Here is a 14,725-nt window from a genome sequence, read left to right as displayed (position 1 = left end):
ATTTTTCGATATTTTAAGTTTATGTAGTTTGGCAGCACTGTCCTTAATTACTATGCCAAAAATGAGCTCGATCTGTCAGACAGTTCGTTTACGGCAGCTGTTGAAACCAGTTCACCTCAGTAGTGCGTTGCGAAATGTCTTCGACGGTCGTACGACCGTCCTGGAAGGCTTTGTACCACTCATAAACTTGAGTTTTCGATAAAACTGATTCCCCATAAGCCTTTTGTAGCATTCGCAACGATTCTGCACACGAAATTTCGTTCGAAACACAAAATTTGATGCAAACTCTTTGTTCAATATTTTTTTCCATTGTTTTTTTCGCAACGCCCTACTGAGGTGAACTGGTTTCAACAGCTGCCGTAAACGAACTGTCTGACAGATCGCGCTCATTTTTGGCATAGTAATTAAGGACAGTGCTGCCAAACTACATAAACTTAAAATATCGAAAAATATACAGCGCGCGAATTTTAAATGAGAATTTCCGAAAACTTTTCGGTCTTAATGTACTATATTAAATATTTCTCGATATGAGTTGAAAACAAAATTCACTAACGACACTGCTAACAGTTAGTTCTCTTACTAAGAAATAACTTAACTCGTATTATTTAGATATCTTCTTTTAAATTCTTGCTGTTTACCACTTAAATTAAATATAGCAATTTGATAAACAATCCCCTTCAATACATCTCCAGCTACGCCACTGTAATGCAAAAAAGGCTGTCGTAAATACTTGATAGTTGATGTGCGCATTTCTCCTTGCCGTCTTAACTTCTATTAGAAGTACTGCTTAATATATCAGCATTTAAGAAAAAATATGTGCTAATGTATGTCCAATTTATATGTAAAGCAAGTGTAATGTAAGTGTAATATGTGTTTTTTTATGTAAGTTCATTATTGTAGGTGTGTACGAATGCTTAGTATACTTATAAGAGTACATTTTCATAAGTGTGTTCTTAGGATGAAAAAGGTTCATCATGGACGAAGTTCGTTTAGTATCAAATAGAGGATTTTGTGTTCCGCGTCTTACATTTTTGGTTTTAATATTTTGAATTTACGTGTCTTCAACGTGATATGCTGGTAATAACGTCGTTACTATGCACTTTCGTAACAGCTGCAAAAAAAACTTTATTATTAATTTTTATACATTTTTACGGTTTTCGTTTAATGTTTTTGTTTTTACCAACTTCACTCTAAGAAGTGAGCAGAAAAACGAGCTTATTAAGTATGACCAGTTGTTCAGAAGCTCGTTATGCGTTTATATAGTATTCACGTTTCTTGTGACACTTCTCGTAAGCGATGTAGCAGAGTGCCATTGCAATTAGCAGCAAGATGATGATACCCATGCCAATGCTTACCCAAATTATCTCATCATTGATGCTCTTATAGGAGTGTCCTGTTTGGAATAAAGTTTTAGCAAAACAAAGCAGAAAAATTTTATTACATTTCGGTAGGGAGTTTTTTGTTTTAATATTTTCTTTTTTTTTGCTGAAAGTTCATAATGAAATACTCAACATAATACTCAAAATAATAAGGTTAAAAGCAGAAAATAAACTTATAAATCTTTTAGATAAATGCAATATATACGAAAACAATAAGCAATAAAATAGACCCAGTAGTAATAGAATTCAGGGATTCAGTAATAAAAAAGAATGATTATACATAAACCGATATAAACTTCGATGTGCTGTGGCAAGGAAATATTTCTGTGTCCGATATTTATATACAGGAAACTGATATATAACCAAATAATTCGTCCGTCACTTCTATATGGTTATGTAGCGTTTAGCAAAGCTTCAAACACTACTATTCACCAGTTAGAAATTGCACAAAGCCAGGCTCTGAGAAGACTTTTCAAAGTTCCTTGGTACATTAGGACGAATGACATACTCAGGGACCTCAAGATTGATCCCATCAAAAAATACATAAAGGATAGAGTCCTGAAATTATTTGCGAAATCTGACAGACTTACTAACACTGCGTTATCAAATCTCAGAATGGTTACAGGGTCCTCGGGGAGATATGCAGATCTGAAGTCAATTATTGCTTAGTCTGATGAAGTGATAAACAATAATCCAGTCAAGGCGTAAAGAGGGGTTTTGAAGAAACCTCGCAGTTAATAGAGAGTAAAAGTGCTCAGGTGCACTGACTCAACTCAACTAGCTTCAACATATATAGATATGTTTTACAGATACATCTCACAGATTTATTTTACAAATATATCTTATAGATAGATATATCTTACAGATATAACGAATTTCTTACAAGTATAAGTAAAGTATACCTATTCTATACAAATTCGATTATATAAATCATAGAGACCATCTGTTTATCATTGACGGTATTGGCAGTAAAATATGAAATGAGGTTCTGTTTATTGTCATTAACTATTTTATCTTTTAATTAATTTATCATTTACATATCGATGAAATATTGATTCCAAATAATTGTATATATTGATTATCATCACTAAAAACTGCTAAAGCACAGGAGTAAACATAACTCCATATATATTATACGTATCGGATCATATATATGGTGTTATTCAAGTACAAGAACCAAATATATCAAAACAAAATACCAAATTCTTCAAATATCTTGGTACTACATCAAATATGCTCTGTAAATATTGTGTAAAGCGCAAATCCAATAATTATCTCATATGAAATTTAATACTTCAATTAAACTTAATATTAAACTTAATATTTGTTCGTTAGTTTGTAAACTAGTTATAACTATTTATAACAATAAATGAAAAAATTCGTCATTTAGAAATATATGATGTACAGAAAAGATATAAAATATAATGCAAAGCGAAAGAGTTTTTTTGAAAAATTGTACCCTCTTCCAATATAACACTATATCACAGATTTGTATAGGTTCCCACAGTAACGTGTTACTCTACTTTAGAGTGTAGAACAGAATACTGTACACCTTCCGCTTGTTTCCAATTGGTGAATATGCGTTGTTTTGTTTTAAAACTAACCTATACTATTGATAAAATAGATTATATTTTTAAATCTTTGTTTGGATGTCTATTATACAATATCTCAATTTTTCGCGCCTGGGCAGTAGTTCCTTTTTTCCCTTCTTATGTGTAGTTCCTACATATCTGCTTGAAAGGGGTATCCAATTGTTCAGCACAAGTTTTACTATCTTGGTTCTATCCAGCAGAACTTTTAATAAATTGTTTGGATTTGTTTGGATTTTTCACAGCCTATCGTAGTTTTTCATTTATTTTTATTGTTTTGTTACTTCCAGAAACGATTATGGACATATTTTTGAGCAGTTCTTATATATATGGGACGTTGGGGCAGCGCACTGTCCAACAAGTGGCCCCACAGAGTTGAAGGATTAGTCGAAGTAGACCACGAAACTACCACGAGCAGTTCTTAATGAGATCAGTACTTATTGCTCTGCTGGAGATACTCTGATTCATGTTAAGAATCATATATCTCTTAATATCTCTTTCGTATTTCAATGATATTGTGTACTGGTTATTCACTGATCTCAGTTGAATTTTGGATTGTCTTACTAGCTTTTTATTTGTACTATAAATGGACAATGCGAGAAAAGCAGCTCAGTTGTTGGTAAATTGTAATCTGTTGATTTTCCAGATTCCTTTCTGAAATTAGTAGACCTGAGTCGTTGGTAATGATTTCACTTGATGAGTGTAATTAATAAAAAAATAAATAGGATATAAAATGGTGTGTATAATGTTATGAAACGTATGATTATAAAATAACTGAGATATATAAATAAAAATAACAGAGAATAAACGAAATGTGAAGAATTATGTAAATAATATATGAATATATGGGAATAAATTAATTTGATTGTATAATAACATTCAGTATTGTGATATAACGTAAATATTATTATAATTAAATAATTAAAAAGTATAATATGTACAATCTTGAATAAATGAAACATAATATTAAATAAATTAAATACACTAAGCAAGTCCTGATTTTTCCCTTTCACATTACGTTATATTTGAAGGACGTCCTATTAAGAATTTTTCTTTCATAGTTTTTGCATTTGCATTGTTGCTTCTTGTACTTCTGTATTGCTGACAATTATCATTACTATATTAAACTATATAAGGCTGATATAGGGTTAGCATATTCGGCAGCGATGACAATACTAACAGCAAAATTTGAGAAGAAAAGCGTAAAATAGATTTTGACTTGTGTGAACATTAGTGCTAACACCTTTATATATACCTCGGTAAATCAAAACTTTATTACAATTAAAGAAGAAGAATAAGAATATAATATCACATACCATGCAATTAGTTATATAACTATAGAGTGCCGATACTCGTGATGTGTCTTAAAGTTATAGGAATATGAATGCAAATTCGTTAAAGTAACAACTTACTTTTTACATATATTTCTAAGCTATAAATTAAATAAAAATATCAACTTCCATTAGGGATATCTAATTTTTCTTACATTTGCTTTTTATTCTACACCTTATTAAAAGTGTGTGAAAAATAAAAAAAAAATTATTCTACTTCCTAGATGCTTTAGTATATATTGCAAAAAACATATACGTTAAAGTACGTTTGATTACTTTGCGTCAGAGTGTCTTTAATAATGATTTTATGAAACACTTTTTGTTTAAAAATTTTGTTAAAATATTATTAATTATATTATAATATTCCTTACAAATCATGTATTGGGATTTACATAGGCATGGGATCTGTTGTGATAAGTCAGTGACTTTTTGAATAAAACAAATTTTTTTCGGCAAATAAACATTTTATTTTTCTACATAATCACCTTTTAGCTCGATACATTTAGTCCAGCGTTTTTCTAATTTTCTAATTCCTTCCAAATAATAGACTTTGAGAAAAGCTCTTAAAATACGTGTGTGTTTCGGTAAATCGTTATTTATTCGACTCAAATCTCTTACCGCCCAGCCATTTCTTTGGGTTTGGAAACAGAAAATAGTCGCAGGGGGCTAAATCTGGAGAATATGCTGGATGGGCTAGCAGTTCGTATCCCAATTCGTGAATTTTGGCCACGAAAGCTTAATCAGCACACGAAATTCATTTTTTTCCATTTTCATAAAAATTCACGAGGTTGTCTGTTTTGAACGGACACGACATAGCTTGCTCAAAATTAGAAAGTTGCCCACTGGTAGTTTACAGCTGACGGCAGCACTGTTGCATTTGGAGTAACAGCGTGAAAAACTCAAAAAGTCACTGACTTATCAAATCGCCCTCGTATTATTTATTTATTTATTTGTGAGTTAACATTAAAATTAATTTTAAAGTTAACTAAGAATAATGAAATTGGACTATTAGATCCTTTGCCCTCATTTTAGTGGGACTTATATTACCTCTTTAAATCTTTTCTGATAAAACAACTAGTTTCACCGTACATAGCTCTCTGTCAATTAAAACCTTAACTCAACTATCAACTCCCTGAACAAAACTTATTGTCACTTATTGTTCCTATGGGAAAATTTATATGTACGTGTATTTGGGGTATGAGTCCACCTACCTACAAACATGCCGCATAACGTACCATAAAATGTATCTCACAAATATTTGTGTAGGCATTTTAGTTTTAGGGCAAGGATATATTGGATTACCTGTAGCATAAACAAAAAAATTATTAGCTGAAGGAAATAATATAAAAAAAAAATATTTTTGCAGATAACATAAAAATAATGTTGTGAAATATAAGAAAATGGTAAGCCATTTTTTTAATAAAAAAAAGAACACACATAAACAAATATATTATTGTTCTACCCTCTTCGTAAATTTATTTGATTTAGATTCCGCTCCGTTGGGCGCAAAAGTGGACACTTAAGCAAGTTTATACCAGAAAAAATAATGCGACCTAAAATACAAACTCGTACGTACCCCCATCTGAATGATTTTTTCGTAGCTAGTCATACAAGGACTTTCATGCTATATATATAAAACACTTATAAAAAGGATTTATTGTATTATTATGTTTGCACTAAAATAGGATTAGTGTGGGAGGAAATATTAATTTTTAATAAACATTTGGGATGCTGTAAAGCCTACCATTCTTGCCTACCTGTATTTATAAGTAGCACATGGTTTTTGGAGTTTGAAACGTACTTTCTCCTTGAATAGTAGGAGGAGAAAGTTTTTTTCGTTTTGAAAATATTGAAACAAAGAATCTAACAAGTGATAGTCTAATATGGTATCATGAAGCTAAATTGATTTTGCAAATATACAATAAAATTTTTTAAGCTTTTATATAAATATCCTATTGAACTGATTTCACTAACTATTTCTACACATATTTTTATATAAGGAAATAGCTGCAAGCATTTTGATTTCAAATGTCAATTATTACCAGGTATTATATATTTGTTATGATAGTAACAGTGGAAATCAGCTAATTGCATTGCTCCAAATGGACCTATTCTGTGACTGTTTTAGAATTTCCTTAAAATTTAAAATATTTAACTATCTGTTGTATTTTCTTCTTTAACAAGCTTAATATAAGAAAGTTCTTCCATTATTTCTCCAAGAGGGACCATTAGTATTATTATAATTATATATATACATACATATATTTTACTGCACCTATACATAAAATACGAGTATTATGGAAAGTGGGTACATATTCAGTACTAACTAAAAGACTTATTTTAATTAAAATTTTTGAAAATTTTTTTATTTATTAACATCTTATATCTTTAAAATCGATTTCTTCAAAAAAAAATTTTCATCTAGCATGAATCGTTTTCGTGTAATCGATCTATAATGAGAGCTACATTTTTTACCATATAAAAAAACTACATGGTTTAATTATATATGTATAATATTTATATATATATATATATATATATGATAACTTGCATATTAGATTCTCTATATTATTTAGACAATAGCAAAGTTCCTTGTAATCACAAGGCGTGGTTCAAAAAATATAATTAATTCTGAAGTGACTAAAATGTAAATGTCTTAAAAATTATTCATTTAATATTCAATGTTTATTCTATTTCGTTGAAATAAGATCTTTTTACATATTCTGCACTTATAGGTACCAGTTTGAGCAACATTGTTGGACACTTTTTAAGGTATTGTCTTGAGCTTGCTCTAAAACTTCGGGTCTATTTCATTTTTTGTTTCAAAAATATTATATTATCTTAGTTAGTTAATTAATTTCGAAAGAAGATAGGAAAAAGGTTCTCTAGGTTAATGTCTACATTAACCTAGTTGTGAAATACATTCAGTTTCAACAGCTTCTTCTACGGTAATTCTCCTAGCAAGTACAATTTTAACAAGGTTTAATATTTTTCATGTTGTAAATACAGATTGTGAAAAAATATTGTTTAATGTGTTATATGAATGGAACAAGAACTCTTATTAATGGATGTTAATAAAATATATAGTACATAACACAATAAAGAAGTCGCACACGATTGAGATGCTATGGAGATGTCGAGGCAGATTTTGAGAAGATGGGCATTATAAAGTAGAAAGTTTTTGTAACTGAAAAACGCATATAGACCAAATTATTGAGTTCACTATATTGAGCTAAATGATGATGGATATGATTGTTTTCATTGGTACGTTCTTAAATATTCAATTATATATACAGATATTTTTTCAAGAAACTTATGTAGTTTAATATTTATATATTTTATGTGTTAATATGTAGAATATTGATGAGATACTATTAAATCAATGTCTAACACAACTTATGTAAATGACTAGTGTTTTGACTTTTAAGAATAGAGTAAATTTATTTTATTTATGTTTTTATTATTGTATATTTTGTTATTGCGGAAATCAACATCAATAATTTTTATTCGATTTTCAAAAAGTCTAAGGATGTGTATCATACTTAACCATAGAATATTTTGAAGTTTTAATTTCTGTTCAAATTAAAGAAAGAGTAGTAGTTCCTCAATTTATATGATCTGAAAACAAGTTAACCATCAATTGTTTTATTTAATAAATAGTTAAATAAATAACCCCACATTTTAAAAATAAAACTAGAGCAATCTGACCCCCAAATTTGTTATTCTGCATCTTGTGGTCAATCGGCAGAAAATGGCTTCAATTGGTTTTCATTGAATTAAAACTGTAAAGAACTTCAAAATAAAGACATTGAGAGTTTTATTGTGTCTTCACCCCTGCTTAAGTTAAATAACAAGTATTTTTACAAAAATAGTCTTATATATTTTGTAAGTGGCGGACAGTATTACTCCACATTAATATCGCAGTATTTATGTATTTGCTACCCCAAACGTAGAATATTCACTTAGTTTCACTGAATTATTTTGGAAAAAGTTTTTAAAAAAAATAAATAGATATTAATATTCTGCTGAGATTATAAATGAGTATAAATATTGTTGAATTCTCCTTGTTCATATAAATTTTATTTTTTTAAATAACTGAATTGATTTAGTTTCATTTTGATGGGAGTTCCTACTTTTCAACAAGTGTATATGTGCTATTCTATTACTTTTCTATTACTATTCTATGACTAAGAAAAACTAAAAAATTAAAAATTAACCTAATTGATTATTGTCTTTAGATCTGTCTTTAGGATGGCTCCTTCTTTTTATTAATACGTAAACTTATTTTCGCTACACCCAGATATTCGGACAGGGATGCTCTCTTTGTATTCGATGCTCACTTTTCACTTGTTTCTGAACTTTGCAGATCCAGTTAAAACAGATACTCAATTTGTAGGTATGGGCAAGTTTTCAAAGTTGCATAAGCTTACCGGATCCCAATCCCAAAAGGATTGGTATTCCCATATTTATTGCATTTATCGGTTATGTTAACTTGAAATTACAGTAACTCATTTTGGTTTTCACTTATTCTTACCAAGATCAGAAAATTTTTGTAAATATGTTTTTGAGAACGTTTAAATCAGATCAATATAGATTGTTGCTTCTGATTCTGGTTCTGATTCTGAAGTTCACATTGACATAAAATTCTTATTATAATTACAAAAAATTACTGATTTTTCTTCTGATGAAAATTTTTTTATCATAAATAAATTATATTAAAATATTATAAATTTTTCAAAATAAAAATTTCTCTAAACTAAAACTTCCAATGCATTTTTTTTATATATAAAATATCAAAAAGAAAGTGTTCCCTTTTGGTTTTGTATCGACTGCTGCATTTTAGTTATATTTATTTATATATTGTATCTATATGCACATATATAAAAATTTGTAAACTATTTTCGTACAGACTTAATATAAAAGTTTCAAAATTTTCTCCCTTCAGGATTGTTCTAATGAAGATGGAGAAATTTATAGCAGTGAAGTACCTAAGTAAGCTATTGGGAATCCAAACTACCATAAATTCTGTTTGTGGAGTATGTTTGCGTTTTGCGTCTTAGTGAACTTATAATTTTGAAAAGATTTAAAAGCTTTAGTAAAGTTAGTTTAAATAATAAGGGCTAAAAAGAAAGAAGTATGATATAGAAATATATTATTATAAAATAGAGTACATATATTGTCCTTATTATGTATGCTCTGTTGAAAATATAGAGTACAGTATAGTTTTTTTTAAAATATAAATTTAATAAATTTTGGCAGTATTTAATTTTTAAATTCTTTATTAAATTTAGCAAAGAATAGCATTTTTGTATATAGAATCATAAAAAAGTATTATGAAAAATTGATTTTTGAAATAAATGCAATTTTAGGTCGTTTTTGATACTATCAGTTATTTATATAGATTTCTCTGTTATAATGCTTATACGATTAATTTGAGATACAAAAATAATTAATTCATTCAATTCTTATTTTTTTTTCTAGGCACAATTAAAAAAAAAAAAAAAATTTAATTTACCCCAATCGTCTATATATCAGATCTATCTTAAAAAGATGGAAATTTTTAAATTATGGAATTTATTTAAGTATATTACATTATGTCTCAATGGCAACTATGTATCTGATTTTTAATTCAAAAAAACAAAATTTTTAATTACGGAAAGCATAGCTTAAAGTAATTATAATTCCAATTTCATTTAAATGTCAGTTATGATGGTACTGAGTATTTTATTGAATAGAAACTATTTTATTTAAATGAGGATCTCGAATAGTAGCAAATTGAAACAACAAAATTTTTATTTATTTTTAATTAATTGAATTCTTATCTGACCATGTAGCTGTTCCGAATATTATCAGATACCTATCATCAGTGGGAATTATTTGTTATATTTGATACTAAGTGACTATAATAAAATTTTCTTTTTTCACCACTTAAAGTTACATTCTTCTCTTAATTTTTCTTTTTCATGATAATAAAAAGTAAGTATATGAACGTGCTTTGAATAGACATTAAGTCTAAAGAATGAAAAAGTAGTTTAAAACAAACTGAAAGCAATAAAATGTTATGAGTAGTAACTCCCAAAGTGATTTTTTTGTAGATCTATTCAGAAATTTAAATTTTGCGATATTTTTTTGGATGACATCTCAATCGGCTCATTATCGGGATCGCTGAAAAGACTTGTTGAATAAAACAGAGATCGAAAACCAATTGTAGTACTTATGATGAATTTGTGGAAATATATGTTTTTTGCTGTGTATTTTAATTTTGAATACTTGTAGCAAGTACTAATTAGAATTATAAATAATTATTATTGGTTTGGTTTTTATAAAATTTAACATTTTCTGAAATAATGACTGCGGACTTAGAACACAATTTACAAGCTGTTGAAATTTTATTTAAAGTAACTTGTAATAATGCCTTAAAATTTCACCAAGCTTATGCTATTAAAATATACAATTTATGTGAATTTTTATAGTAAGACATAAAACGGAAGCTGTTAAGCATATAGTAAAATACAAGCTGCATTTCACTGACCTGCTATAGATGATTGGATATAAGATAATATCATATTTTGTATATCGTATTGTATATCGGCAAGTCATTAGAACTTTGAGAAATGAAAATATATTTAAAATATCAACATAGATTTATGCAATATACCAGAGTGGTTAATAAAAATTATTACAAATATTGTATAACAATATGTTACAAATCAGAAGTAGCGATGCTTGTCACAAAATTTTCCATTTAAGAAAAAACACTAAAGTGTTTAAAATATTGTAAAAAATATACATTCTTTAATAAACAGAGTCAAATTTTAAATAAAAAATATATGCTTTGGTTGATTTATGCTACAAACTATTTAAAGTGAAGCTGAATACTCTTCATTTCGGGTAAAACACTTGTTATTTGATATAAAATTATCTTGTTTCAAAATAAATACACCGCAAAAGCATTAAAAACCTAGCCCTTTGCTACTAATATTTCTATACTTCAGACCAATATCGAAACTTAAGTTTTCCCAAGCAAATATTTTGGTTTAATTAATGGCATTCGTTCATCATGGCGTATATACAATATTTAAACTTACTTTGGTTTAATATAAATGTACAGAAAACGTCTTTGTTGAACTTTGATTGCTAGCCATCAAATCTATTATCTTTTACTTTTTAAATAAATATCATCAATAAAAATATTGACTTCACAACAGCAGCACGAGGTCCACACTAATCAGACAATACTTAAAGTAATATTTTCCCATCTTATGCTTTAGGCGCCACAAAGACGTCAACGTCAAATCCTTAATAGGGGTATTGCCTCTTTGTTTCGTCTTCGGTTTATGTGAAAGGGAATAAAAGTATCAGTGCGTGAACCTTTTGCAGTAAATTAAAGATTTTGCAGCTCATTTTCGTTAAATTTGTGAACAAGCAAAAATGAAGGGATTTGTTTAGTTTTAGGAATAAAATAATTTAGAATGGGATCAAATGAGATATGAAATTCGGCTTTAATTTTAGAAAGAAAAGTGTTTTGTATTTGATTTTGAATACCAATTGGTATATCATTTGCTACGTAACCCTACAAACTAATCAGAATTGGTAATATTTTTTCAAAGTTTGTTAATTTAACCTTTTTTCTTTGCTTTGTTTAATTTAATGGCGCCAAACTGGCTACTTTTCACAAAACAAAATATAGGAATACAATGAAAAGTTGTGTTAATTTTCATTTCCCCAACCGCAGTCAAGGCACTTTACTTAACGCATTCATTTCACTTCATTTAAAGGTATCCCGACCAGTATATCGTATTACAAAAAACTGGCCAAGCGGCGTTAGGACAACATTAAAGTCAAGTGGCCATTTCCATGTAGAAATAGCTTAAGTGCTTCTGCAACCTTAATAAGCTTTTATGCGTCGGATTTCTGTTTTAAATGGTGGGGACAATGTATCTTAAAAAACAAAAACGGAATGAAAAGTCGCTAAATTTATTTACACAACTTGAATTATGCGGGCATTAAACAAACACCTCAGTGTTATTTAGAGCAATAAAATAGTAATTTGTTTAATTCCAACATAACAAAAGATACTATATGTTGAAAAATTTCATTTTATATATATATTTATAGTGATTTAGGTGAGAATAAGTTTTTTTTTTAAAAACAATAAAAATTATTTTTAAAAATAAATTGTACTTTTGAGTAAAAAAAATTAAGTTTGAAAGTAAAAAGAGTAAATATTTTATCCAAGCCTGACAATCGAAAATAGAAATCTCATATCAAAATTTTACTGGTACGATTTGCTTTGACGTTTGTATGAGAACTGTCACTTTTATCTTACATTTGTAACTCAAACTTTATTGATAGGCAGAAATATGCTTTTGACTTTGATTTGAATTGTAATAACAATCCAAACGATTGTAATATTCTTATAGTTTTTTCAATGCAATATTGAATATTATTGATTTTTAGGTTGAGCATTTAATTCCTTCTTCAGACACAGCTTCATTACAATACACAGGAAAAATTTTTATTTTTATTTATATTTCATTAGCGCTTTTTGCAGATTTATCTTTTATAAAAATTAACTAAAAGTGTTAAAATGAAAGAAAAAATATGTCCAAATAATAACAATTATGTGGTGCTCGTAATGGAAATGGTAAAGGTGCTAACTGAAACAACTCCATTAAATTATAATTCACAATTAGTTACCAAGACTAATTAATAAAATTAAAATTAATAAAAGAAGTTTTTACTAAATACCTTTAACTTGTCAAATATATATAGATTAATATATATTATATATATATATATATAATAATATAATATATATTATCTTATATATAAAATTAACATTGTCAAAATGTTAGTTACCGTACTCCTCCGAAACGGCTTTACTGATTTTTACCAAATTTTATATGCGTATTCAGTAGGTATGAGAATCGGCTACTATCTATTTTTCATACCGCTAAAGTGATTAGGGTGTCCCTATCCAGCAAAAATATCTTTATTGCTTTAACAAAAATTTTTTTATTTTTTTGACATAAATTTTTTTATATTTTTGAAAAAGAAAACTTGCTATGATATGAAAAGTTGTTGTCTATGAAAATACTGAATTCATAAAACTGCCCCCTAATTTCTGCACTATCGTTGATTCCCAAAATGCTCTCATTGACCGCGTATTTCCAGATGTACACATACAATACATAAATCATGGGTGGCTGGCAGAAAGAGCCATTAGCAGCAAAAAAAACGTGGACGTTGATGAATTAAACTTCAAGATAAAACAGACATTGCCAGGCGACTTAATATCATACAAATCGATCGATACAGTTTGTGATACCAACGAAGTTGTAAACTATCCAGCAGAGTTTTTAAACTCACTGGATTTGCCAGGCATCCCACCACACATTTTACGACTGAAAGTTGGATTACCGATTATTTTACTTCGGAATTTGAACCCACCACGGCTATGCAATAGTACCCGATTGGTAATTAAAAAATTGATGAAAAACATTATCGAAGCCACCATTTTGAATGGCAAGTTCCGAAACGAAAAAGTTTTATTGCCATGAATTCCAATGATTCTCACAGACAAGCCAATTTAATTCAAACGCGTTCAATTTCCTATTAGATTGGCATTTGCAAAGACCATCAATAAGTCACAAGGCCAAACGATGTCTGTTTGCGGTCTTATATATAAAATTTCCATGTCACAATATTAGTTACCGTACTCCTCCGAAACGGCTTTACCGATTTTTACCAAATTTTATAGGTGTATTCAGTAGGTCTGAGAATCGGGTACTATCTATTTTTCATACCGCTAAAGTGATTAGGGAGTCCCTACCCAGCAAAAATATCCTTATTGCTTTGACAAAAAATTTTTTATTTTTTTGACATAAATGTTGTTTATATTTTTGAAAAAGAAAAATTTTTTTCTTAATATTTTATGTAACTACGCCAACAAGTACATCGAGCATTACATCCACTTCGTTTCTTCGTCTTCGCCTTGCATGGCAGATGGAAAATGTACTAAAAATTTTTCAAAAGATTTCACTAATGATACTATAACAAATACCGACGGATATCCAATATATCGTCGAAGAAATCCCGATAATAGGGGACAATGGCGGGTGGTGCCGTATTCGCCTCTGCTAAGCAAGACATACAATGCTCATATAAATGTTGAGTTTTGCAGTTCTGTGAAGAGCATCAAATATATAAGTATGTCCATAAAGGCAGTGATATGGCTGTGTTTAGAGTAAAAACTCATTTACTAATGTAAATGCTCCTACAATGAACAAAAACGGTGAAATTACGCTCTACCAAATTGGTCGGTACATCAGTTCCAATGAAGCTGCTTGGCGTATCTTCGGTTTTCTAATTCATGAACGGGATCCAGCAGCTGTTCAGGTAGCCGTTCATCTTGAAAACGGTC

General features: G+C 28.8%; 1 protein-coding gene across 1 annotated transcript in view; it reads right to left on the bottom strand.

Moving 5' to 3' along the window:
- Positions 1-518: 518 nt before the first annotated feature.
- Positions 519-14,725, bottom strand: part of LOC119684472 — a 31,158-nt gene continuing 16,951 nt past the window's right edge. The window contains exons 2-3 of the mRNA XM_038098517.1: positions 1,181-1,393; positions 519-1,111 (exon numbers count right to left, since the gene is read on the bottom strand). Coding sequence (XP_037954445.1) covers positions 1,248-1,393 — 146 coding nt within the window. The 3' untranslated portion in view covers positions 519-1,111; positions 1,181-1,247. The remainder of the gene's footprint in view (positions 1,112-1,180; positions 1,394-14,725) is intronic.

The sequence above is a fragment of the Teleopsis dalmanni genome, chromosome 2 (genome assembly GCF_002237135.1).
Source record: "Teleopsis dalmanni isolate 2A chromosome 2, ASM223713v2, whole genome shotgun sequence".
Lineage (NCBI taxonomy): Eukaryota > Metazoa > Arthropoda > Insecta > Diptera > Diopsidae > Teleopsis > Teleopsis dalmanni.
This window is presented reverse-complemented; position numbering and strand designations above follow the sequence as displayed.